The 27,648-nt window shown below is 45.0% G+C and overlaps 1 protein-coding gene across 5 annotated transcripts in view; it reads left to right on the top strand.

Moving 5' to 3' along the window:
- ARHGAP25 (Rho GTPase activating protein 25) overlaps positions 1–27,648 on the top strand; it is a 92,610-nt gene that overhangs the window by 47,168 nt on the left and 17,794 nt on the right. For 2 of the 5 annotated variants that reach the window (XM_067007478.1, XM_059078526.2), the window contains exons 3-5: positions 5,136–5,223; positions 11,432–11,548; positions 24,858–25,065. In XM_067007478.1, coding sequence (XP_066863579.1) covers positions 5,136–5,223; positions 11,432–11,548; positions 24,858–25,065 — 413 coding nt within the window. Of the gene's footprint in view, positions 1–5,135; positions 5,224–11,431; positions 11,549–18,207; positions 18,339–24,857; positions 25,066–27,648 lie in introns of those variants that run through there. The other 3 variants (XM_067007480.1, XM_067007479.1, XM_059078525.2) reach the window with 2 other exon arrangements.

Genomic DNA, 27,648 nt, shown 5'->3' with positions numbered 1-27,648 from the left:
AGAGAGGGACCAGAGACCCCACCACTGCCTGGGTTCTTGCCCAGTGTCCTGTGTGTGGTAACCAGACTTTCTTCACTTTATGAACAGACCCTATCAGAGGCAAGCAATTACAAGCTAAGATGGGGTTCCTGGTACATTAATAGCCGAGGCAGGAAGCCTTCCCATCTGCGGAGCATGAGGGAGATGGCAATAATGTGTTAGCCTTCCCAAAACAGCAGAAAGGGAAGTTCAGTGAGGCTTACTTCCGTGAGGTGTAGCGGGGAGCTTGTGTTCTTTTCCTGGCTCTACTACCATCTGGCCATGTAATTATTTAATTTTTCTGGACCCCTCTTTTTTTCTTTTGTAAGATGAGACAATCATACCTGACCTGCCTCTGTCACAGGATTAAATGATATGAAGAACATGTAAAAAATTATTTTGTAAAAACGTAAACAGATGTCAAAGAGTAAAATAAATTATTGGAGGTCCTGGCTTGTCTCCCTTACTTTTGGAGGAGGAAACTCTGGGTCCTCTCAGGATTAAATTAGTCTGATAATTAGGTAAATCTTCTTCTAGAATGACAAGTATGGTTTATTTTTTAGAAAACCTATTAATGTATCAGACCAATAAGTCAAGATCAAGAAGTCAAATGAGAAAAACCACACAACCCCTAAATAGATGGCTGAAAAGAGCATTTGATAAAATCCAAAACTCATTTCAGATATAAAAAGATTTTTTTAAAAAGGAATAAAATGATAATTTCTCAGAATATTTTATTTTATATGGATGTGAATATTTTGATTACAAAAGCTATATGGGTATACAGTTGGAAATTTGGAGGATGCAGAAAATCACAAAGTAGAAAACAAAAATTATCCCATCAGTAAGAAATAACCACCTAAATCCTCAATTCTTCCAGTTTTTTCTATGCATATACATTTAGAAACTCATCTAAATGCAAAATTAGTATAATAGTATTCTTTAATTAAAAATTAACAATATGTCTAGAATATTATCCAGTATTATTAAATATTATTCTACAATGTAATTCTTAGTGGTGGCAAAATAACTTATTTTATGGACATTCTATAAGTTATTTAACCAATTTCCTCCTGGAAAATTAGTTGAGAATTTGGGCTGATTTTTCTATGTTATTATAACAAACAAGAATTAAGTGGACATCCTTGTAGATTTTTCATATATCCATCATTTTATTAGATAAAGAAAAGTCTATTCAAAATAAAACACTTTTATTATGCTATCATTTAACATTGTTTTGGGATTCATAGACATTGGAAATATCTAGACGTGAAATGAAAGATATGAACTAAATTCTTGGGAAAAAATAAAGGTCTATTTCCACACTATGTTTCACACCATTCATGATTCTGGATGGGTTAAAGACTTACGTGTGAAAACGAGTTCATAAAAATCTTAGAAGAAAGTGTAATTATCTGCATGATCTTTGGGAAGCAGGTGTTTCTTAAGCATAGCAACAAAGACAGCACAAGGAAAAGACTGATTTAATTGCATAACTAGAAATGTCTGTACCTTAAAAACCAAAATAATATGGTGAAAAGGCAAAAATAAACAGGAAAAATTGTAAACAACTATTCTTCCTATTTAAAATAGTCTCAAATCTTATAAGAAACAGCAATAGGAAAATGAGCAAATGACGTAAATGGGCAATTTCCCAAAGAAATGTAATAGCCAAACAGCATATGTTAAAAGTCCACTCATTCATAATTAAAGACATGCAATGGAAGTTAATGAGATACCATTGTCCCCTTATCAAAATGGCAAAGATTTTCTAGAAATTCCAATGTTAGTAAAGACCAGGGAACAGGAATTCTCATGCACAACTGGCGGAAATGAAAATCTGTACAACCTTTCTGGAGGGTAATATGTCTCTTAGAAATGCAAATTCTTTGACCCTGCATTTCTAATGTAGGGGTTTATAATAGTGATGTGGAAACAATGCCCGGTGGTAGGGGCTAAGTTATGTGAGGCAACTTTTATATATCTATCCGATAGAATATAATTCAGCTGTTGATGCCCTAAATTAATACTTTTTGAAATTGAAAGATGTCCATAATATAATTGCTTTGAAAAAAGCAGTTAACAGCAGAGGATGATTTATATGCTAATCCTATTCTTGAGGGAAAAAAACAATGAATCTGTAATTTATGGGAAAAGGCTTGGAAAGCAATACACAGAGGTGTTAACTGAGTTATCTCTGAGTACTGGAGTTACACATAACTTTTACTTTTCTTCTTTCTCTATGACTAAAATATTAATTAGTTGTAAATTTAAAAAGAACACACATACACTCTGATTCCTAAAAAACTCAAAAACCAAAAATCACTGCAGTAATCTTAGAGCAATCAGATGAAAAATGCCCTCATGTATACTGATGATTGTACGTTTGGTGCAGCCTTTCTAGAAAGCAATTTGGCCAGATTTCTAAAAGCCAAAAAATATCATATCCAGAATGACCCAGTCATTCTGGTTTTAAGAAGCTATCCAAAAGAAATAATAAGATATATGCAGTGCTATTTGTAATGAGAAACATTAGACCAAATGTCCAACAAAGGGGAATGATTAAGTAAATTATGGGGCCCTCTATGATGCACCCTTGTATGTGCTCTTCGAGGGGACCCTGGGGTTCAGGAGAAGGCAGTCTGTGCAGTTTTTCTCTGAGTTCTCAGAAAGGTCTGTCTAGCTCTAACAGTATAATGCCCTGTAAGTCCATGACCTAGCTTCCTATAACTCATTTCAAAAGTTTCTTTGTCAAGGAAGTTGTTTAAAACAGAATCTCAGTGAATTGCCCTCAAGTCTCTGCTACAATGATGGTTTTAGACAATCCTGGCTTAGCTGTTCCATTGCCTCATCTGCTTTCTCTGAAGCTAGAGCAGAGAGTTGTCTATCAGGGGCGAGCTGGGAAATGTTTAACCAACAGCCCTGTGGTAGGGGAGTTGTTTTGGACACAGCATTTGCCAATTTCTGTTGTGTAAATACTCCCACTGTGGCTGATTCAAGCTACCAGCATCCCTGAACACAGAGTTGAGAAAAGATGTACAGCAGCACGGTGTTAGATAGTATTTCTACCACACAGATAGATTTGATGTCAATGACCGTATGAACAGAAATAATAGTAAAATAGAGCAAATAATTAGGTGAATAGAAATTCTTTTCTTTTCTTTTGTATTTATATGAGATGATGGATGTTCACCAAACTTATTGTGGTGATCATTTCATGACGCTTGTGGGTCAAATCGTTGCGCTCTGCACCTTGAACTTGGACAGTACCGTATGTCAATTGTGTCTCAGGGGAATTGCGAGAAAAAAAAGAAAAAGAGATTTAGAAAGTGATGAATTCTGAGTAGTACTACCTTTATTTTTAATATACAATATTTCATTGTAAGTTTATATAATTTAACTTCTAATAATGGCTGTGAGTTACGGCACCAGAATAAAACACTATGTTGTTTTTTCAGACAGGAGGAAGCACTGCCTGGTAGGAAGATAAAGAAAGTGTCATTTCAGGGGTACCTGCCTCTCCTAAGTTTGTCTCTAAACTATTATTTGATAGTTCATCCAAAAATAGTAAAAATAAAATACAAAGTATGTAAATACCATTTATTGAACAGTTACTAGGTGCCAGGTTCTGTGTTAAATGTCCTGAATATACTATCCAGCAGCACAATCTAAGGGTCATTTTTTTTTCTGAGGCCACTGATATTATTTAAAGATGGCAAGGAGCATGTAGGTGGTGGTTATTTTTAAGTAATAAAATTAGAGAAGTGTAGGCAGAATTGTTTTTCTTTTCTCTTGTCCTCTTTCCCCCGGCTCCCCTCCTTCTCCTCTTCCCCTTTCTCTCCCCCCACCTCCTCTTCTGCTTTCGCTTCTACTCTTTTTCTCACTCAGTCTTAGACATTTGCATTTATAGACCCCCAAGAAACATTTATTCTTTCCGGATTCTGAGCTGATCTAGGAGTTCCTTAAGACTCTTCCTTTATAGCTTTTCTGCTGCCAATCCTTTTCATCCACGGTTTCTTCTAGAAAACAAGACATCACTGTTTACTCTGCTCAGAATCAGACACACTACCTACGACAGCTAGTGAAATGTAAATTATGAGTAAGGAACTCTAAGACAATTAACTGTGCCCCCTCCCTCGTGCTGTTACTTAAACTTTGAAAGTGTTGGTTTCCTCATCTGTAATGTGGGAGTGGCCATCCTGCCATGTTTCTGATTTGGGGGCTGTTCTGAGGTCTAAGGAGACGTTGCATGTGACAGTGCACTGTCAATGGTAAAGCAATGAGCGTACACGTGGTGGAAGTGACTTGGTTTTCTGATGATGACATATTCGTGTGTAAGGTCACAAATTCCACCCTCACTCCACCCCTCCCCCACAACAGATCCATGATCCTCCTCCCCTTGCCTGTTCAAGGGACATTAAGCTGATGGGTCCCAGCACTTCCACTGTGATGGTAGAGCCCAGGGTTTGAACACACTTCTGAGACGAATTACCATTCTGCCACGTACTAACTCTGTGACATTGGACAAATCACAGAACCATTCTGACCCCCAGTTTCCTCACTTGTAAATTTGTGTAGCAATACCTTGCCTGAAGAATTGCTTAAAGGACGAAGCGAATAATACACATTCAGGGTGCTTAGCAGAGGGACAGACGCCTGGGGTGTGTTGCTCAGAAGCTCTTGCTGCTACTAAGTACTGCATCGCCTCAATGAACCTGTGGTTCAGTCCTCAGTGCCCCCTTTGGCAGCCCAGCAGGTGGTATGGTCCCCCCAGTCTCAGCATGGCCTCCACAAAGATCAGGTGTCTTGTTTGGCAAGGAATTTTGGCTCTCGGAAAGTAGGAAGAGGCAAGTGTTGGTGATGGCACCCTCTCAGTTCATTCTCCAGTCAGAACTTTGCCCTCCTGTCTCTTTAGGCAACTTGCTTGCTCTCACATAGCTGCTACTTAATTTGACCAAGGTCTCAGTAGCAGAAGTGCCCCATTCGAAGCTGGGATGCCAGCTTTCCATGCTCCTCTCTGCTATCCCATCATTATCCTATCTGTCCTCCAACTTTATTTTAGTTCATAGCTGGTAATGATTTTGCTTACCTTAAAGGCCTCGCTTTCAATCTTTCAGGGTTGCATGTATCTACCAGGGAGTACAATCAAGGAGATCGCCACAAACCCAGAAGAAGCCGGGAAGTTTGTCTTTGAAGTCATTCCAGGTAGGTGACGAAATGTGGGATAGACATGCATCACGTTCCCATGTTACTTCTGACCCCAGAGGTCAAGGCTACATTCAGTGAGTCTGTCAACCAGCTAGCCAACCTAGTAAGAATGCATAATAGTTCTGTATATAGTTAATGATCCCATAGTAGTTCATTAACGACATGTGAACTAAAGTGGGTGTGCATCTAGTTGAGCTCTGTAAGCATTTCACGAGCACCTGCTTGGAGCCAGGTATCTACTAGGCACCGAGATACTGATCGTAAAGCACATCATCCCTGCTTGCTAGGAGGAGCTCAACTTTGAAGGCGAGTGGGACAATAAAATGAACAGTTAAATTATAAATTGAACCATGTGAAATCGCCATGTTGGTAGGTCAAAACCGGTCGACAGTCAACAGTCTCGTATGGTTCATTGTGACCTATTAAGAAATGACAGCTCCGACTTACTGAGCACTTACTACATGTCAGGTGCTGTAATTTACCTATTGTACAAGTTAGCCGCACACTGGAGGGTGTCCCTTTCTAATCAAGAGTTACCTTCCTCGAATGCATTTGGGGAAAGGGGAAGTTTGTCTCAGTTTGTCTCAAGGGGAGTTGGCTTGTGTCTGTGGAAGTGTGTCACACTGAGGCTCTTCTCCCTGTCTCTTGCACCTTCACCAGCCCCCACCAACCAGCAGGAACTACAGGGCTTCTGGTCCAGCTATGCAGCCAGGTTGCTGCTGCCATGCTGACACAGCAGGGGAGACCAACGTCCCCTGAGTGCCCCTGGCCTTAAATTTCTTCTTACCTCTCACACAAGGCAGCTGTGTGCACAAGAAACTTGATGGCAAAGTCAGTGTAGCAGAGAGGGTAGACATGCCCCGTCTGGAGCCAGCCTGCCCGGGGCCACATCCTGGCCCTGCCACTTACTATGTGTGTAATAGTGATCAATAATTTAATTTAATAATTTAATTTAATTATTTAATTTCTCTTTGCCTCTTTTCTTTACCTGGGAAATGGGGACAATGATGATGATAGGATTAAGTAAAGAAATATATGTGCCACCCTTGGTGCAGTGCCAAGTGTTTGAAGTTTTGGCAATAACTAGAGGAAATTGTAATGTAGAAACCAATCCCCAAACTGGCTCTGACTATTTATAGAAAACAAAGAAAAACAGTTTTTTTTTTTTTTTTTAAGTTCAGCTCTTCCCAAATGGCCCCCTCATAGGCACTCCCTTGCTTTTTATCTGAGGATCTATCCATTTTTCTTCCTCCTCAGAGGAAGAGCCTACTTTTCCTGTCTCTCTTTTCTGGGATATCCCCACCCTTTTCCCATGAGGTTTTTTTCTATCTCTAGGATCCTTTCCCAGCACAATTCAAGGGATGTGACCATTCATGATGACACGTGTCCCAAAACCTGATTTTTCAATCTGGGGTGACCCTATTGAGAGCTCCAACTGCAAATTTACTGTGGACTTTGCAGTAAATTGAAGATTGCTGTTACTGTAGGATGAAGATTTATCCTCTCATTGTCACTCACACTTACAGCTGTCTCCTGGGCTGCTGGGGGAATTCTTGGACAGATTCACACACGTGTGTACGTGCACATACACACACTCAACTCATAAGGACAAACAACAATTCTAAAGCAATGGTAAGGCAGGGAACCATTTTCCTAAAGGCACCATCATTCTCAAGGCTCCACCTAACCTAAAATGAGACAATCCTTTATGTTATGAGGTAGAGAATTTTCAGTTCCTCTTTTTGTCATCCTCTTGCGCAAGACACTTCTCAGGGGCCAGCGCTGGCATAAGAAATGGCCTTTCTGGCTTCCCTGGTGGCGCAGTGGTTGAGGGTCCGCCTGCCGATGCAGGGGACACGGGTTCGTGCCCCGGTCCGGGAAGATCCCACATGCCGCGGAGCGGCTGGGCCCGTGAGCCATGGTCGCTGAGCCTGTGCTCCGCAATGGGAGAGGCCACAACAGTGAGTGGCCTGCATACCACCCCCCAAAAAAGAAATGGCCTTCCTAATCGGGGCCCCCTCTCTGTGATCACCAGTTTTAGCTGCGCAAAGGCCATAGAGAAGAATTTGGTTATTGTTATGCTGTTTTTCTTTATTTGGAGCAAAAATTTGAGGCAAGCTTCTCCCTCCCTAACTACCTCAAGCAGAATAATTATCTGTTCTCCCACCCAAAAGGAGTCATCAGGGATGGGGGGGTTATTCCTTCTGTAGAATATGTAGCATTTAATTCTCATACTGCCTTCTGAAATGTTACACCAAAATTACTGAGCACCTGCTACGAGCCAGGCACTATTGTAGGAACTGGGGATCCAGCAATGAACAAAACAGCCTGTATGCAGCTTATAGTCAATGGGGGGAGACTGAAAACAAGCCAAATAAATGAGAACATTGTACAGTTTTATTATGGGATTAGTACTATGGGAAGAAAGCAAAGAAAGAGAAAGTACTGGATGAGGTGGGGATGGCAACTGTTGATTTGTCATTTGAAGAAGAGCGGGAAGAATAGACATCATTGAGAAGGTGACCTTTGAGCCAAGTGCACATCTGGAGGAAGAGCATTCCAGGAAGGGGAGCAGCCAGTGCAAAGTCTCTGAGCCTATTTCTCGTGTTCAGGAAACCTCAAGGAGGCCAAGGTGGTTACAGTGGAGTGCTGGGAGGGGAGAAGAGTAGGTGATTTGGTCAGGGGTGGGCACAGGTTTTACAGGCACTGGTAGGCAAGTGTAAAAAGTTTAGTTTTTGTGCTAGAAGGATGGAAATCCATTGGGAGGTTTTGAGCAGAAAAGTAACGTGATCTGACTTTTGTTTTAAAACTCTTTTGAGTTGAGACTAAAAAGGGGCAAAGACGGAGCAGGGACACCAGTGAGGAGGTTATTGTAATTATCCAAGTCAGAGATAGTAACAATGAAGCGGGTGAGAAATGATCAATTTCTGGACACACTTTGGAGGTAGAGAGGACTTCATTTGCTGATGGATTGGATGTAGGAAAGAGAAGTCAAGATTGACTCTAAGGTTTTCCTGCAAACAACAGGAAGGATGGCTTTCCTGAGATTTGTGCACGTGGCCAGTTTTGGGTGGAAGATCAGGGCTTTAGCTTTGGATGAATTAAGTAATTAATTCAATTTTAATGATAAGAAAACTAATGTTCAGGATAATTTAGCTACTGCTGTGATAGAGGTGATGATAGGATGTTAAGGGATTTAGAAAAGGGAGTCCCCACTCCATTTGGAGTGGGAGGGGGAGGTTTGAAGGAAGGGTCCTTAGAAAAGATAACATTTGCACTAGATTTTAAAGGATGGATAGGAGTTCCTTAGGTGGGGGGGGGGAAAGAAGGGAGGTTCCTTTCTGACAGGGGTAGCAGCCCAATAGGTGACACAGGCTGAACAGACTGTGTAAGTCAGAGAAAGTATGTGCCTGAGGGCAGAGATTCTGTTCATGGGCTTTGTGTTAATATCAGGCAGTTTCCTTCAAAGACAGCTCTTCCTCGCACCCCAATGTGCCCAAACATTCATTTTTTTGAAGGGTAACAAAGAATTTTCAAATTCCCTTTGGTTCTTGTCTCTTGAATCTATCTTAATATTACCCAGCCTCACCTTCCTTACCCTTTGGGATGACTGCCTTCTCAATACATCTTTTTTTTTTTTTTTTTTTTTTTTTTTTTTTGCGGTATGTGGGCCTCTCACTGTTGTGGCCTCTCCCGCTGCGGAGCACAGGCTCCGGATGCACAGGCTCAGCGGCCATGGCTCACGGGCCCAGCCACTCCGCAGCATGTGGGATCCTCCCGGACCGGGGCACGAACCCGTGTCTCCTGCATCGGCAGGTGGATTCTCAACCACTGCGCCACCAGGGAAGCCCTCTCAATACATCTTTTCATCAGCTCTTCTAATCAGAAAGATCAGTCAGTGGAAGCCCTGGTCATTGAGGAACCTCCTGAGAGCTGCTCAGTGGTGTTGCCATGATGGAACTAAAGGACTCTCTCAGGAATGAGAGAAAACTGAGAAGCCATGTTCTTGATAACATAATAGAGTGTAGTCATGGTGGACAAGGATACCAGATAAATTTTGGCCAATGTCAAATTTGAAGCACTATGGTCTGGTGGAAACTATTGGGAGAAAGACCCATGGCCTTGCTTTGAGTTTGGTGGTAACTTACTGGGTACCAATGGGCAAGGCCCTTTGCATCTCTGGGCTTCAGTTGCATTATTTGTAGAGGGGAAATGATACTAGAGCCCTACTCTATTACTAAAGGATGTTGTGTTTCCTATGGGATTCTTTAGCTCCGCCCTGAGGGCTTTTTACTGCCCATCTTACTTCTGGAAACATCCAGTTTCAGGATGTTCCTCAGTGGCCAGCACTTCCATGGGCTGACCCTTCTGGCCAGAAGAGCTGATGACCCAGTGATAAGATGGATTCAGAATCAGGTTGTCCCAAAGTGTAAAAGAAAGTGAGGCTGGGTAAAATTAAGATAGGTTGAAGAGACTGAAAACAAAGGGACTTTGAAAGTATTTTGCTGCTATGTAAAAAAATACAGGTTTGGGCCCAACTGGGCAGCTAGAACAGGCTCTTTTTTTTAAAGCTTTTTAAAAGTTGAAGTATAGTTGATGTACAATATTATATAAATTACAGGTGTACAATATACTGATTCACAGTTTTTGAAGGTTATACCCCATTTATAGTTATTATAAAATCCTGGGTATATTCCCATGTTGTACAATATATCCCTGTAGCTTATTTTATACCCAATAGTTTGTCCCTCCTAATCCCCTACCCCGGTATTGCCCCTCCCCCATCCCTCTCCCCACTGGTAACCACTAGTTTGTTCTCTATATCGGTGAGTTTGCTTCTTTTTTTGTTATATTCACTAGTTTGTTGTATTTTTTAGATATCACATATAAACAATATCATACAGTATTTGTCTTTCTCTGACTTATTTCACTTAGCATGATGCCCTCCAAGTTCATCCATGTTGCTGCAAATGGCAAAATTTTGTTCTTTTTTGTGGCTAAGAAATATTCCATTGTATATATATATATATATATATATATATATATATATATATATAAATATATACCACGTCTTCTTTATCCATTCATCTGTTAACGGACACTTAGATTGCTTTCATATCTTCGGAATTGCAAATAATGCTATGAACATCGGGGTGCATGTATCTTTTCAAATTAGTGTTTTTGTTTTTTTCAGATAAATACCCAGGAGTGGGATTGCTGGGTCATATGGTAGCAAAACAGGCTCTTTTTGAAGGAAATGCCCTATTTTGAGAAGAATGGGTTGATGTCCCCTAAAGCAATGTGAGACTTAATAGTATCCTGTAATTGAAAGGGATTGCTGTTATTTTCTTGTACTTTGTAAGACCTATGTTTGATGTGGCCCTAAAGGATGTTGTGTTTCCTATGGGATTCTTTAGCTCCGCCCTTCTCCCTCTCCTCTCTCTCTCTCTCCCTATTTTTCTCTCTTTGTCACTTTCTCTTATTCTTTCTCTTGGTTTCCTCTCCCCACTCTGCCCCCTTGTCATTTCTTCCACCCTTTTGTCCATTTGATAACACCAACCCAGGACATACTACAGATGTCTGTCTGTAATCTTGGGTTTAAACTGAAAACGATAAAGAAAGTCCTAACAAACTTCATTTGTCCATCAGCTATGTATCGAGAGCCTACCATTTGCAATGTCTTCATGCAGGCAGGAGGGCAGTAATCGTGAACAGGAGGCACTGATTCATAAGAAAGGCACACGGTGCTCATTGGCCCTCCCTCCTGAGTTGCTGTTCCCTCCTCCAACCCCACAGCTGAGCTCAGGGTAGCCTAGGAAGGTATCCATGATTGGCGTGATGGACTTAGGTTTCAGAATCGTATGGGCTGAGCCTGTCTCCTCTTGTACTGACACTGCCCCTTGAACTTCCTCTTAATTTTTGATAGGAAAAGGCTTCTGTCCTCCATGGGGACAGATCTCAGCCCAAATCATCTCAGTTGCAAACCACTGAGTTCAGTGATTTGTGTATAGGATTAGAGCTCCAGCAAAAACAGTAAAGGTGCGTAGATACTCAGTTCTGCTGAGGAAAAGTAGATGCTTTTGTGCTATTTGACCGCTTGTTTAATTGGACCAAAGAAGCAATTCAGGCTCAGCTTCCCCTCGCTGCCCCTTGCCCTGGCCCCTGACCAATGTATGACCTTCATTAGTGTTACTTCTTCCTCCAGCCTCATGTGACCAGAGTCGCACAGGACAGGACTCCTATGTCCTCATGGCCAGCTCCCAGGCGGAAATGGAGGAGTGGGTTAAATTCCTTAGGAGAGTTGCTGGCACACCCTCTGGAGGTAAGGACTCCTGCAGGCTTTCCTAGACAGGTGTCTGTGACATCTCAAGGATGGGAAGGAAGTAGTTTCAGACAAGAGCTTCCCTTGAACAGTGTTCAAAGAAGACCACCAGAGGACAACTCTGAGGCCATGCTCATTGCCAAGGCTCTAACTTCCCTCCCTGGGTGATCTCAAAGCCAACTCCAGATTAGCTAGAAGGACTGCAAGCCCTTTGCACTCATCGGCAAATGCATGTGATGCCCTGAAGCAGTCCTTTCTCCTCTCTGGACACAGTGCTCTCATCTGTAAAACGAACGGGTTGGACCAGCTGACCCTGGTTCCTGGCAGCACTAACCTTCAGTGGTACCAAGAGCCTGCCCAGTTATGGGGGTTTGGGAACCCAAGAATGTTGATGGCAAGATCTATGCTGAAAGCGTTAAGTTAGGCTGATCAACACAGGAAACTAAAGCTGCTGTCCAGAATTGGGGTGGTCACAAGGGGGAGAGGTTCTGGAATTGTGTCTGCAGTCTTACAGGTACACAGTGAATTCAGGGTTGAACACTTTTCTGGGTTACAAGTGTTTGAGTTTATAAGCTCAAGTTCAAGGTTACAAGCTCAAGTGTTTGAGCTCTCTGAGAACACCTGGTGTTGTGTTCACACTACAGGAGGGCCCTGCCTGTGAATAACTAATGTGAAAAAAATCTGAAATTAACCAACAGGTGAATCCAGTACGTGTTTCTTCCTTTCATAAAAATATGAAAGAACTGATGACGCAATCTCAAGTGACCATTTTCCTTCAGCTTTTTTAGGAACACACTCATTTGTGTCAACCCCAGGATAACAGTATAATTTATAATTATTTATCAGTTATGCTGCCTGTTATTTTGGAAATTATTCAAGGGGGGCTGTTATAGCTCAAATATTAAATATTTATTTGATTGCCCAAAAGCTTCTTTCAGAAATTATGAACATCTTAACAATTTTGTGGACATTTGAAAAAATATAGAAAAATAAGCACTCCTAAAACTACCAGAGGGGTTTTTATATTTTCCTTCCAGCTGGTGTTCATATATACATACTTGGTTCTCAGGATGACAAACACAGGATTTATGCAGTTCAACACCTTTTATTTTCTAGCTTAATTTTCCCGAAGGGCTGTATAATCTTAATTGATAAATTTTATCCAAATGATGTTAAGCAAGAAAGAGGCATTTACTGGGCAGGTGCAAGCTACTCCAAGAAACCAAGGGCAGGAGCTTCCAGGAGGACTGAAGGGACTGGGGCTGAGAACTGTTCAGCATGAGTTTGTCCTGTCAGTTTCCCTGGGGCCACGCAGCTTCCCATTCCACTTTTTTTTTTTTTTTTTTTTTTTTTCCGGTACGCAGGCCTCTCACTGTTGTGGCCTCTCCCGTTGCGGAGCACAGGCTCCGGACGCGCAGGCTCAGCGGCCATGGCTCACGGGCCCAGCCGCTCCGCAGCATGTGGGATCTTCCCGGACCGGGTCACGAACCCGTGTCCCCTGCATCGGCAGGCGGACTCCCAACCACTGCGCCACCAGGGAAGCCCCCCCATTCCGCTTTTCGCTGTCTGCCTGTTTTTGCCTAGTTAACAGCCCTCTAGCGCTCACGCCTGTCCCAGATACTGCTGTGCCAGCCCCAGCTTTCCTATATTTATCCCTGGAGTACCAGCAGAGGCGGAGCTCAGCCTCTACTGCCGCCCCATTCCAAACTCCTGGCTCAGCTGTGGTCAGGATCTGGGGCAGGGAGGAAGTCCTCTGGCCAGTGACCTGCCCAGGAGGGGCTGCGAGAAAAGAAGTGACTTGGATGGGACAGCCTAATTTGAGTGCCTGCCTCATAAAAATAGCTGCAACCTATTACAAAAAAAGAGGAGCGTAGTTCCATTAACCGTTTCCCAACTCCTAAACACAGTAATTTTTACGGTGCTAATCAGGTTGAGATGAGGGGTTTATTTATTAAAGCTCTGTTATGTGCTGCGCAGCCTGGATGGTCTGACCTGTGACCTTCCTTATTGCCCTAGATTGTGAGACGGCTGACATTTGCTGTTTTCCCTGGTCCAGTGCTTTAGGCTGTCTGCAGTGACAAGGGTAAAACATGTCGTCTAAATTATGTACCTGGGGCTTCCCTGGTGGCGCAGTGGTTGAGAATCCGCCTGCCGATGCAGGAGACACGGGTTCGTGCCCCGGTCCGGGAAGATCCCACATGCCGCGGAGCAACTAAGTCCGTGAGCCATGGCCGCTAGGCCTGCGCGTCCGGAGCCTGTGCTCCGCAAAGGGAGAGGCCACAACAGTGAGAGGCCCGCATACCGCAAAAAATAAAAAATAAAAAAAAAAAAAAAATTATGTACCTGTTCTGAGTCAAAATGCTGTGGAGGCACTGTGACCAGCACCTATGCCCCGGGTGGTGTTCTGCTCTGCCTTGTCAGGGCGAACCGCTGCGACGGTCATAACCCACATGGGGGTTTCTCCCTCACCCCACTTGGAGGCCACCACCATCAGAAGCAAGTCAAGCGTAAGTCCTGTAGGCAGAGGAAAGTCCAAGGGAGGAGAAATAAAGAGTCCAGCACTATTTATGTATTCAAAGAACACGGTTTGGATTTGATGTGGCATATCTCACATTGTACCCAAATCAGAGATCTCAGGATGAGAAGGCATTTTAAGACAGCAGAGTCCAGTCTGAGGTCTCAAGACAAGTCAGACATTTGCTCTTCCTGTTTGCAAGTCAGGAAACTTCAGTCCTGAGGAAGTAAATGATTTGTCCAAGGGGCCCAGCCGTTGAGGGGCAGGGCTGGGGCTCCTGCCTCTGGGGAGGCCCTCTTTCGCTTTGTAAAGTCCCTCTGGTCTGGGTCTACTAGATCAGCAGGGCATGGCCCCTCACACGCTGGAAAGTCACTGAGGTATGTTGCTGCTGTCTTTTTTCAGCTCTTCATGAAACTTTCTATGACTTTTCCCACCCAGAACCTACCCACTTCTCACCACCTTTGTTACTTGCCATCCTGGTTGAGGCGCCAGACCGCCTTGTTCGAATTGCAGCAGTGGTCTCCAAACTCTCTCCACGCTTCCAGGCTCGCCTTCTTACAGTCTGTTTTCAACAGAGAGAGGAGTGAGCCTATTAAACCTGTCATCTCAAGACCCTTCTCTGCTCATCACTGACCAATAGCTTCCTTTCTCTCTCAGAGGAAAAGCCAGAAGCCTTATAATGACTCCACACACAATCTGCCCCCACCCCCATGACCTCTCTGACCTTGTTTTCTAGAACCCTCTCCAGTGCTCATTTCACTCCAGCTTCACCAGCCTCCTTGCTCTTCCCCAAATACCCTAGGTACATTCCTGCCTCACAGCCCTTGCACTTGCTGCTTCCTCTGTCTGGAACCCTCCTTCCCCAGGGTGCCACACGGCTTGGTCCCTTGAGTTCCTCAGGTCCTTGCTCAAACTTCACTTCAGTGAGCCTTCCCCTGATCGTCCCGTTTAACATTGAACCCCTTCCCCACCAAGTCATTCTCGTGACAGTTCTGCAGAGCTGAGACTTCTTCCTGCCCCGACTCCTTTTCTGGCTCCCCTGATGGGAGAGAGGGTCCACATGTTTCCCGTGGCATACCTAACTTCTTCCCCTCAGCTCCTCCTGCCTCCGAGCTGATTCTGAACACGCCTCTTACCTTGTCTGATTTGATTCTGGGACCGATTCCAGTGGGTGTGAGTTGGGCAGAGGCGGAGGGCTCCCCACACGTCTAAGCAATTCTTGGACACCAGCTCGGTGTTCTACAATTTAACTCAATTTTGATACTATCTACCTGGAGATAGCTTCAGATTTCACAGGTTAATGGCTCAGTCCTACAAGACCGCCCTCATATGTCTATGGCAAGTCCAGATTGTACCCTGTGCCTCTGACCAACCAGCTACAGATCGGAAGTTCCACACCCCGCCTCCTTGGGTTCAAATAATTTGCTAGAGTGGCTCACAGAGCAGAGGAAACCAGTTTCCTTACTAGATTACTGGCTTATTATAGTAGAACAAAGCTCTGGAACAGCCAGATAGAAGAGATGCATAGAGAAGGTATGGGGAACGGGCACGGAACTTCCATGCCCTCTCACAGCGCCATTCTACCTGCACCTCCTTGTGTTCACCAACCCGGAAGCTCTCTGAACACATCCTTTTGGGCTTTTCTGGAGGCTTTAGTCCATAGGCATGATTGATTAAATCATTGGCCATTGGTGATTGAACTCAGTCGCCAGCCCCTCTCCCCTCCCTGGTGGGTGGGACTGAAAGTTCCAAACCAATAATCACATGGTTGGTTCCCCTGGCAGCCAGCCCCCATCCTTAGCTGGAATCCAAAAATTACCTCTTTAACATAACGAAAGACACTTCATTGCTCTTATCACAGGAAATTTGAAGAGTTTTAGGAACTCTGTGTCAGGAAATGGGTGGAAGATGAAAAAATATTTATTATTATAAATCACAATATTGCACCTTGGAGGGAAGATTTTGGTGCACCTTGGTGTTCCAGCCTTTTCCTTCCTAGACAGCCAATTTATCTCTCTCTCTCCCCCTTTTTCTTTCTTTCGTTCTTTCTTTTCCTACCTTTTCTTAAGGGCCCAGCTGGAAAGGTTAGATTAATTTTTTCCCAGAAATTCTGGATGCAAGTGTAGGTTGCCCTGAATTACGTAGGAGAAAGGGAAGGGAGGCGATCACACCTCAACTTCAGGTGACTTGTTCCCAGGCTCCCAGCTGCCCATTTTCTCCAAACCACCTCCGTTTAGTAAGAGGGCTCTGCCTTCCCTGGATCTCCGCATTGAAACCTGGTCTCCTTCTCATCCCCAGGAGGCTGGCAGCCACGCTGCAGATTGTTACCCAGTCGGGACCTGCTTTGCCTTCTTCCTCTGGAGGGTGGCCTCTGAAGTTTTCCTTGGGCCACCGCTGGATGCAGAAGCACTGCACTAAATTATGCATAGTTCTGCCCCACCCAGCCAGGTTGAAAGACCCTGGGGCAGGTCTCATGGTTTAAGCGTCTTTGTGTGTTTGCCAGCGCTAGTTTAAGTGTCTTTGTGTGTTTGCCAGCGCTAGGCATGGATCCTATAAATATGCAATTGTTCTATGCCTCAGGTTCCTTTTCTCCCTCTCATTTCTTTAGGTCTCTGCAGCCTCCAGAGCAAGATTTCACAACCCACAGCCCAGCGTAGCCTGTGGGAGTGTAGTCTCTGTGATTCACTGTTACTTCATGTGTCCTGCTTCTTTCTCTCTGGCTAAATGGGACATTACGAGGGATGATTTTTATTTATTTTCATTAATTCCCTCACCTCCCTTCCCCTGAGATCCTATCCGCCAGGCGGATACTTATTTAATTCATTTACTCAACAAATATTTCTTGAGCATGTGTCACGTGCCAAGCGCGGCACCAGCGCTGGGAGTACAACAGTGAGAGAGGAAGAAGAGAGAAAAAAAGAAAAGACAAAGTCTCTACTTTCAAGGAGATCACAGTCTAGCAGAAGACACAGAAAGGAAACAAAAACCCCAAGGAAAACCATAAAATTACAACTGCAAAAAAGTACCATGAAGAAAAAAACTCATGATGCTATGTAGGGGGAAAAAATGTCTTTGTTAAGAAGTTCAGGGAAGGCATCCCTGAACTAGTGATGATTAAGCTTCTGTCTGAAAGGCCAGTAGAGGTCAGCTAGGCAGAGAAGGGGGATGAGGAGCAGTGTCCCTGTCAGAGGAATAGCATGTGCAAAGGTCCTGTGGCTGAAAGGAGAACGGGCTCTAGAGTGAGAGGAAGGTAAGAACAGTGGAGATAGCTATGTTAAAGATGTGGGTCTTCATCCTAAAGTGGCCTGGATGAGGGTGGGGGTGGTGGAGATGGAGAGAAGTAAACAGGCTTGCTTGTTTCTGTGATAGCATTGCCAGGACGTGGGAGTGAATTTGACCTGGAAGGAGACTGTGGTGTCAAAGATGAGTCCTCCTTTCCTAGGAGCACATGGAAGGGTGAACTTGGTTGGCAGCATCACACTGCCCAGGATCCTTCCTGGCAGTCCTTCCCTGCCCCTGCCTATCCTGCTCACGACGCCGAGAGTCCATTTCAATTCTCCTGGGCATGTCTAGTTGGCCTGCTGCACTCTTTGCTGAATCTTCTCAATGGGAGGGGGGAAATCATCTCATTTTTACCCGGCAACCCACCTCCAAGATCCTTCTCTCTGAACGCTTCACTGAGCCACATGCAACTCAGTCACTTCCAGGGAAGGGTAGGCTGGCTTCATCAGCGCTAAGTGAAATTCTGTGTTCCTGCCAGAGGCTTTGATATATGGAGCGATGTTGGTAAGGGATGTGTGTGGGATTTTTCTTTTTTTTTAACCCACCTCCCTGGTATTCTTTGAATGGCAGTTGACAATTCTCTGCTAAGTAAAAGGAGGCACTTATTTTTATTGCGGGGCCCTTGACAGCTTTATGTTCACTCTTTAAAAGCCAAGAGTCATGTGTGTAAAGGTGAGTGGGGAGAAGTAGTGTGGGAAGGAGGAAGGGAGGGCTGGGGCAGGTGCCGACACATCCCATGGTTTCAGTGCCAGAATCAGAACCTGAGCAGTATTGACAAGCATGTGTTGATCTGGAAGCAAGAGGGGATGGTTCTTACAGCTTGGGGAGGAGGGAAGGTCTGAGCCTGGCCCAGCAGAAAGTACGATTCCTCGGCCCCCGCCATGCCTCATATTCCCAGGATGCCGCAGTGGGAACTGGGCTGTGGCTTTCCTGCCCTGGCACTGCTCTACTGCTGGAATTTCAGGAAGAAAACCCCCAAGCTCCAGAAGAAAGGTATTTCTTTCCTATTTTGTGATTCAATTCTTCCACAAAAAGACAGTTTGCCCAGCTCACCTTCCCTCTCCTGTCTGAGAGGGGGATGCTCTGGGGACTGAGCCTCTGGGGACGGGGCCAGTGGAGAGAGGGAGGAGAGGGGCAGGGCGGGCTCTCGGTGACCTGAGCTGGACTGGAGGTGGGGTGGGAGGGGCTCTTGTCCTGAATCCAGGAGTGTTGGAGCGATGATGAAGTAGGAGCTAGGTTAGAAAGGAGGTGACAGCTAATCCTTCTACTTTTGCTTACCGGAACCAACACAGTGTTCTGGGGTTTTCCAGCAGATCTGGGGAGAGGGCTTAAGAAGTAAAGAATAGAGGATGGCTTGTGAGCAGAAACTGCGCAGCTTACCCCTCTCTCTCTTCCCTTGAGCCTTGCTGCTGTCTGAAATTTCACCTAGACAATTTTATTCCACTGAGTTTAAACAAGAAAGATTCAAGTACTGATTTTAGAATCACAGGGCAAATATGACCTTGGACAGATTCCTAATCTGAGCCTCAGTTTTCTCATCTATAAAATGGAACAATTGTAGGGTTCTCATGAGGACTAAATGAGAGCACACATGAAAGCTTTTAGGGTAGTCTGTCATAAATTAGCTTAATTAATTAAATGTAGTAATAATTAGATTACATATTATAATTAATTAAGATTTGTACCTGTTTAGATGGAAATGCGTCTATTAATGGTGACGGGTCCAAAGTGACGAGCGGTTCCGGTGGATGAGTGGCCGGTAGAGGTTAAAAAGAGCAGTAGGGGGCTTCCCTCGTGGCACAGTGGTTGAGAGTCCGCCTGCCGGTGCAGGGCACACGGCTTCGTGCCCTGGTCCGGGAAGGTCCCACATGCCGCGGAGCGGCTGGGCCCGTGAGCCATGGCCGCTGAGCCTGCGTGTCTGGAGCCTGTGCCCCGCAACGGGAGGCCACAACAGTGAGAGGCTCGCATAATGCAAAAAAAAAAAAAAATCTTTAAAAAAAAAAAAAAAAAAAAAGAACAGTAGGGAACTAGTGCCCTGAAGGACTGAGTGCAAGCTAGGAGGGCATGGCACAGAAGGGGGAGGTGGGTTTCACCTCTTGGAATCCTTGGGGTGGGAAATGGTCGTTGAGTACCTGTCTGCTGTCTTCCTCCTTCACTGGTCCCTTCCCTAGTTTCCCTGGCTTTTTTTTTGGTTCATCTATTCCCTTATATTTAGGCTCTTTCATGTCCACCCAGGATCAAAGGGTAGCAATCAGGATCCAGAAGTCAGCGGTAGGTAGGACTCACGATTGGGTCTTTGGAGTTCCAGGGATGTTTTGGATTCCAAATGCATCATATGCGCTGTGAGATGCAAAGTGACAAACCCTGACCTAGACAAACTGAACAAACAAGGATGCCCTTTCTCTCATGTTAGAAGGGATCTGTGGGTCCTGCTGTCTCTAGAGCAGTTCGTGGTCATTTCCTGGTCAGGATAACTTGGACTGATTTCTAGGCTGGAGATGGAACGTTTGGATTCTTTATCACATGGGTGATATTTAAAGCTGCCAGATTATGAAGTAGATGCAGATGCAGAAGGAAAGGCCTGAGACACTGCAACCTTTAGAGGACAGGGAGGAAGGAGGAATCATCCAAAGAGGCAGGGAACGAGAGGCCAAAGAAATAAATGGAGAACCAAAAGTCATGTGAGAAATTGTCTCACGAAGGAGGGGTGATTTGCTGGGTCACGTGTTGCTGATGGGGCAGTTCAGATAAGGACTAAGAATTTGACCCTGGATTTTAAAAATGTAGAGGCCATTGATTTCTTTGACAAGCCCAAGTTTGAAGAAGTGCTGAGCAGAGTACATTTAGGAGAGAAGATATGGGCAACAGGAGGAATGGAAGACAGCAGGTAACAGCACTTTGAGGACTAGTCCGTCATGTGGCAGGCTCTGTGCCAGGAGGTAAAAATAGATGGTGAGCCAGGCGGGCTGTCAGCCTCTGAGGAGCCCACAGTCCAGTGGAAGAGAGATGCTTAACTAGATCATCATAAAGGGACACGAGAAGCGATGAGGTATGCACGGGAGCGCCATGAACACAGCAGGGGGAGTAACCAATCCCCTCTTAGAAGAAGGTGTTTGACTTCAGGCTGCAGGAACATCAGGTTTCCAGGTGGGCAGGAGGGAGGGCTTTCACTCCAGAGTTTTTAAGAGATAGACTATTTTTCCTTCTTTCTATCACCATCTCCAGCTACCAAAGAAGCTGGTCCACAGCAGACGCTCAGTCTATATTTGCCAAATGATTTCATGAGTGCCAGTGGAAGGAATTTGCAAGAAAAAGAATTGCAAAAGAAACCACTACAATAATGTGGACAGTACGAGCGAGGATAGAGAAGAGAAACAGTTTAAAGGAGATTTAAAAGGTCCTGGTCTGTTAAGAAGGAAGGAGGGTTGTTGCAGATACTTCTAATGCTCACACTTTTGCTAACTGGATTAGTTGAGGGCGGGTACCTTGCGTTAATGGCTTTGTACTCTCGAGGCCTAGGAAAGTGCCTGCTGCTTGACTGCTTGATTGACTGAAGGCTATTTCCTGTGGGGAAGTGTGTAGGAGAAGCAGTGATACCGGAGAGTTGGGAATGGGATGAGAGTGAGATTGGAGAAGACAGTGGGAGAACTGCCATCAGATGTTGGGCTTATAGACACAGAAGAGGGACAGAAAGAAATGAGGGAGATAGAGATGATATATAGAGAGAGATTGGACCAGGTATGCAGATTTGTGTGTCAGTTTATAGGTGATATCCAAATGCCTGGAGTTGTAGGAACTTTCCCAAGGATAACATCTAGAGTGAGGAGAAGTCTGAGTTGGAATGCTAGGAAATGACACACTGAAGGGGCAGGTGGAGGAAGGGCAAGTACAGGAGCCTGCAGAGGAGCCTGCAGAGAGATGAGACTAGAATGAGGGCGGACGGCTTCACAGCCACGTAAGGAGAAAGTCTTGAGGAAGGAAGGAGAATCAATACCATCAGAGTCTTCAGAGAAGTCCAGTAGTGTGTGGAATGAACATAGGTCAGATCTGGCCATTAGAAGGGCACGAGAAATCTTAGTGAGCAGGTTGGATGGGAAGATACAGCTTGTGAAACCAGGTTGAGATGGATTGAGAGTTTCCATGAATAACAAGGAAAACAGTAGAGGCTATGAGGGTGGATGACTCTTTCCAGAAGTAGGCATGTTTTTCTATGAGCATATTGGTGAAGAGAAGAAAGGCAGGTATTAGTTGATTGCATGAGAGCAGGGGTGGGCGATGATTCTTTAATAAATTGGTAAAGATTTAGACTCACATGCTCTTTCAATCTAAGGTATAAGGGAGGAGTGAAGACCTAGAAGAGGTGGAAAATGATGGAACCCACAGTTCAAGAAACATCATCTTAGAGGAAAGCATAGGGTAATTTTCTTCCCCTGAGAGAGGACAGGCAGACGGTTAGAGGAGAAAGGATAGGAGAGGCAGAGACTGGAGAGCAGAGTGTTCTCTCATGATGTCCTTCATTTGGGGAGATAAGGGAAGGAGGAGACAAGATCACCTGCTGAGGCAGAGGGGAGGGGATTGCATGGTGAAGATTTGGACCGAAGGTCTTATGGAGATCGGTATGCTCTGTACCTTTGTGGCCTGAGAAAGGCATGGAGGGGGTGGTGGAGATGCTGGATGGAAAAGGAATGTTGGAAAATGAGAGTCCCAAGGAGAATGACATTGAAAGTCCTGACTGTGGGCATGGGAGGAAGAGAAGATGAACATAGGACACGGCTGAGAAACTCTGTTGAGGAGAAAACCTGGTGGACTGGCTGTGCAAAAGGCTGGAAGAAGGAACTTGATTCCAGATCATCTGCCTTGGGACCTCAGGGTTGGAGCTCATGTTTGACAGCTCTGTTGTCTCCATGACAGTATCTTTCTCCATGGGCATCCAGTGGGCTCCTTGAGCCCAAGTTTCAACTGCTCTGAAACACATCTGCTTCTTCCTTTGAGGTGCCCTCCCTAGACCCCTCAAAGGCAATTTTACAAATGCCTCCTCGTCTATGTTTTGAGTCAGATCATTCTAATCATTTCCTTCCAGTTTGGTGAAAATATCTATCTAGTTCCTTTCACAGACAAACAGAAACCTAATGCTGTATAGTTCCTCACATCCTTTAATTGTTTCTCATTATTTTGCATGGAGTCCTTTCATTTTCATAACTTGGTAGTAAGCTAATTGAAAGCAAGAACCACATCTTACAGTCCCTCCTTGTCTGTATAACCCATTCCACGTGACCTGCTGTTAACACATGCAGGGCACTCAATAGATGTTCGTGTGAAGCTGAATTCATTTACTGATGGGGTCCCTACTATTGTTTAAACTATAGAAATGCCCAAATTGTCATGAGTCATGGAAAGCACTTGCTTAAAGATGACATAATTCATTAAGTAATTCAGCAAAACTGGTTGACTGTCTACGTTGGGCCAGGACCCATGCTAAACAAGATAATGACAAGAGACCCCTCCCCATATTCCAGGCCTCAGGAAGCCTACAGTCTTGCAGAGGGCACAGTACTTACAAATGATAATAGCACAGTGGAAAAGGGATTGGGATATTACAGAAGGGATACAGGGGCACAGAGTAGCAACGGAGGCCCTTGGGCTGGGTCAGGGAAGACTTGGCAGAGGTGATGATATTGAGTCGGGCCAAGGAACACATAGAATCTTAGTAGACAGGGAAGGGAGAGATAAGCAGACTGCCTCAGCAAGGGCATGAGGGCTGGAGAGCACTGTGGACTTTGAGGTCATCAGGTTGAGGTGCCAGATCAGGCAGAAAGGTAGGTAGGAGCCAGTACAAATGCCAACCTGGTTTTCAAATTTTAGCCACAGAAATATTTAAGCAAACAGTCTCACTGGAATGCTGTAAGTAAAACAGACAACAACCCAGCAGATCGGGTTGGGAGGAGGAAGGAGGGAGGGCCCACCTGCTCAGCTCCTCCGAAATGCTCTCACCTCTCAGCATCTGAGGGGTCTCTGAGGAACCCCTGGAGCTTTGAGGAGTAGTTTGAAAATTGCTGCTGTGGCAATTGGGGAAGAAGTGGGTGACTATTAAAAATAGGGACACACACACACACACACACACACACACACACACACACACACACACGTGCTCAGGTAGACCAGTTGTTTAAATAGCAGGAGGGTTTTGAGCAATTATGGGAGAGGAGACCACAGCAGGGGGAGGTGAGAGAGGAGTCCAGCCTGGCCTAGGGCAGGGGGAAGTGGGGGGGACACCGTGGATTCCAGAGAGATCGCTGCAGCTCTTTACATGTGGCATCCGCGTTAATTAGAGACTGGATAAAGGGGACCAACCAGAGAGAATCATGGGGAAAACCAAAGGGCTTTGGGAACAGCGTCCTAGCAACTGGAATGGTCAGTGTAACAGAGCCCTAATTATGCCAGAGAGAAAACCAGGCAGGACAGAGCTGAAACCATGACTGTCTTCTGAATCTCCAGGACATAAAGGGCATGGGGCCCTGGGACCCCAGGGGGCCCAGCCAACCAGTGTCCTGATTTATAAACTAACCTTGTTATACTGCTGGGGTGGGGAAATTATAGAGCCAAGCGCTGGCAGGGCTCAGTGGAGCTGGTCCACACATGCTGGAGGGAGGGCAGGAGGGAGGGAGGGAGGGAATTACGCTAAAGGCAGTGTAATTTGGAAAAATATTTTTAGAAAGTAATTTGCATACTGTAGTCATTAAAATGTTCAAACCACTTGAACTAGTAATTCTACAGATGTGGGAATTGGCCCTAAGGAAATAGTCCAAAAGAAGGAAAAGCCTATGTTCATCCACCCAAATGTTAATTAATCAATTAAACAATTAGGAATTGTACATTGCACTATATACATTCCAGGAACTCTGCTAGGGGGTTCGCTGTGGCAATGCTCATAATAGAAGAGCCCGGTAAACAATGTAAATTATTTAAAATGCCACAGTGGTTTAATACAGTATGAGACATCTGTGTGATAGACTATTATGCTTTAATGCTACATGACACAAGCAGAATTCAAAATGGCCTGCTTGCTTCTCTTGAGTTTACTGCCTGGGCTTGAATTCTGACGGTACTGTGTCCTGGCACCTGACCTTGGCAAGTTCATTAGCACCTCTAAGGCTCAGTATCTTTCATAGGAAGGCGAACACAATGATACCAACATCTCATGGGATTCCTGTCAAGATTAAGTGAGAAAAGGTGTACAAGTTTAGCACAATGCCTAGCACAAAACCAGCACTCATTAAAAGCGAGTTGTTATTTTAACTATGATAAATGTGGACAAACAGAAAAAGACTGACAGACTGCTTCATGTGGACAGCCCCCAATTTATAGACCCAGGAAACATTCTGTGTGATTTGTCTTCTGTGTTTTGTTTAGTATCACCGCAGAAAATCAAGAAGTAGACAAAGCGCTTTGACGTATCAGTTCCTCCCAGGGAAGTCAGAGTGATGGGTGGGCTCTGCTTTTTTCTCTTCCCAGCGGTGTTCGGCCAGCGCTTGGATGAGACCGTGGCCTATGAGCAGAAATTCGGCCCCCACCTGGTGCCCATCCTGGTGGAGAAGTGTGCCGAGTTCATCCTGGAACATGGCCTGAATGAAGAGGGCATCTTCCGACTGCCTGGGCAGGACAACCTGGTGAAGCAGTTGAGAGATGCTTTTGACGCAGGGGAGCGGCCCTCCTTTGACAGGTATGCCGTCCTTGCCTCGCCTCCCCCCGTGGCCTGCTTGGCTGAGAGGACCTCTCTCTACCAGTTGAGCTATGGGACTCGCACAGATGCTTCCAAAAGCCCTGGTGTGCAACAGAAAGAACCTTTGGTTTTGCTCATAACTCAGAATTTGGGAGCCTGGAACACAGTTAGAGGAGCATTCTGATCATTTAGGTGAGAGGTGATGTGAAGGAACTAGGGCCTTGCAGGGCAGTCAAGAGGTGTTTAGGATATGGTGGGAGGGGAAGTGTGGACCAAGGGAGAAAGATGGGGCTTAGCTCAAGGCACGCACTTCGGAGCGGATGAGGGGTGGAGAATTGCTGAGCTGCCTGTACCGACTCTGTGTGGTGGATAAGGCACCATGTCCATATCCAAGGGCTCCATGGTCTTCCTCAGCTTTCCAGAAATGGCCAGAGCCAGGACTTCTTGTTAACTTGGGAGACCACAGGTCTGTGCAACTCTGAACTTGGTTCTGAACCCTTTGGGAGGGAGCGCATACCGACATCTTGGCGTTCTCCCAATCTCCTCTGTGGAGGTTGCCCAGTCCTGTTTGGGACATTCCAGGTGCAACGGCATTTCTTCCACCATCCCCCTCCCGCCCCTGCTGCTGCAGCCACCCTGCCAAGGTTTCCTTCTCTGCCCTGCTCAGTGGGTACAACTGCCACCCGACATTGTATACTTTCTGTGTGTTGTGCAATATTTGCCCCAGTTGCCTGCATGCGCTTGTCCTGCTGGCAAGAAGGAGCCACTGTTCTTTCCAAATCGGCAGCCCATAAACCAAGATGCAGTGAGACGGGCCTGAACTCTTCCAGCTTCCAAAGGCTGAAATCCCCCCAAGAGCTTATTTACAATAGAGGACTCATGCTGATCCTGGGAAAATCGTGAACAGCTAAGTGTGGTGCTGTGTGGATCATGTCACCCTCCCTCTCCCTCACCTCCCACTCCAGTCACCAACGATGCCCACCCTCCCACGGAAGCATCACCGAGCCCCGTCTGTTTCTCTCCATTCTCAAAGCCACTGTCTTAGTTTGGATCACCATATGTCTGTCTTTGCTGTCCTTGGCATACAATAGGTGAATTTATCAAGGTGCTGTATTTTATCAGGAAAGCAACAGGTGAAGATGTTACTGGAACTAGAGCAGGTTATGGGCATCAAATTTAGAGAGCTTTCAGCAGGACCATAAATCACATTTCATTATCAGGCACCTATTCAATCAAGTTCACTACCTTTATATTCACTTTTCTTTTTATGTTTTTAACTAGCTTTATGTTGATCAAAAAATACAGATGGGTTGTTGCTAAGGCAATGAAAACAGTCAGCCAGGAGGACTAGAGGTGATTGTGGGGTTTGCCAAACACCTGCCCAAGGCTTGACCTTCTGCATCTGTAAAGTCAGCCTGGGTGGTAGACTTGGAGTCTTTGATTCTGTGAAATATTTGGGGCTGGAGCGAGGAGAGTTACTACACCTTGTCATGATAGCTCCACCCCCTAGAACTGAGGAAAAGAGTTTACACATCCAGAAATAGGAAGGGTAACATGTGGCTCTTCAGAGTCCTCCCAGGGATGACTCTTGGGTCCACGTGACCCGTGTGGGTACTCACCTAGATCCTCTACATAGGTCATGTATGCAGTTCCACCAGAGATTGCCCAAATTGCCTCACTAGAATGAAGAAAAACAAAGGCACTCTTACTTGGTAGATTCTACTGGATGTATCTGGCGCTCATTAAACATATAAACAGTATGGGATGGATATCCATCTACTGGGATGGATACTGCCAATACACAGTACACTTCCCATACCTATATTTCTGTGAGGAAAGGACAGACATGTCACATTATAAGGTCAGTGTTACAAGGGAAGGGTAGGCAGACCACCTGAGAGGCCCTGGCTAATCTCTGATGGTTCAGGCGTTGAACTCAGAAGTTCATATAACATCATATAAGGATGTTCCATTAGGTTGGAGGAAAAGCAGACTCAGGAAAAATCATGCTGGAAACTTAGATTATAAGCATGACATCTGATCCAGCTCTGTTACAATGGGGGCACGAACATTAAACCAAAAATTTAAAGACATAACTGTAGACTTTCCATTGTGTTAAATGCCCAAAAATGAAGGTATTAATACCTTCTATTTTTCATTTCATTTCATTTTTTCATCATTTTTCATTTCAACAGGAGGCTTTTGACATGGTCTGCTGCATTTAGAATGCCCCCCCAAAATGACACTTAAGCTGAGACAATAAAAAAGCCTGAGGACATAAGCAGACCAAGCAGCATTATCTTCCCCTGGCAAAATGAATGGGGAAGCTTTCTGTGGTTTGCAATATTCTATAAGGATTTAGATGGCTAACTGTGTTTTCTGATGATAATTTTGAAGTATCAATCCTATATGTGTGGTTACAGCCCCTTTCTCTTTTCTAATGTTGGCTATTAGTTTCTCCTGATTGAACTATCTATAGAGTTTGTCTTTTATTATTGCTGTTTCTCTTCAAAAGTTTCTGGTTCTTGATGTATCATCTATACTGTTTTTCTCATTTCAAATTCTTTGTTTTCCATATTTGTT

The sequence above is a fragment of the Kogia breviceps genome, chromosome 11 (assembly GCF_026419965.1).
Source record: "Kogia breviceps isolate mKogBre1 chromosome 11, mKogBre1 haplotype 1, whole genome shotgun sequence".
Taxonomy (NCBI): domain Eukaryota; kingdom Metazoa; phylum Chordata; class Mammalia; order Artiodactyla; family Physeteridae; genus Kogia; species Kogia breviceps.
Note: the sequence above shows the minus strand (reverse complement) of the source record. Positions and strands in the feature narration are given on the sequence as shown.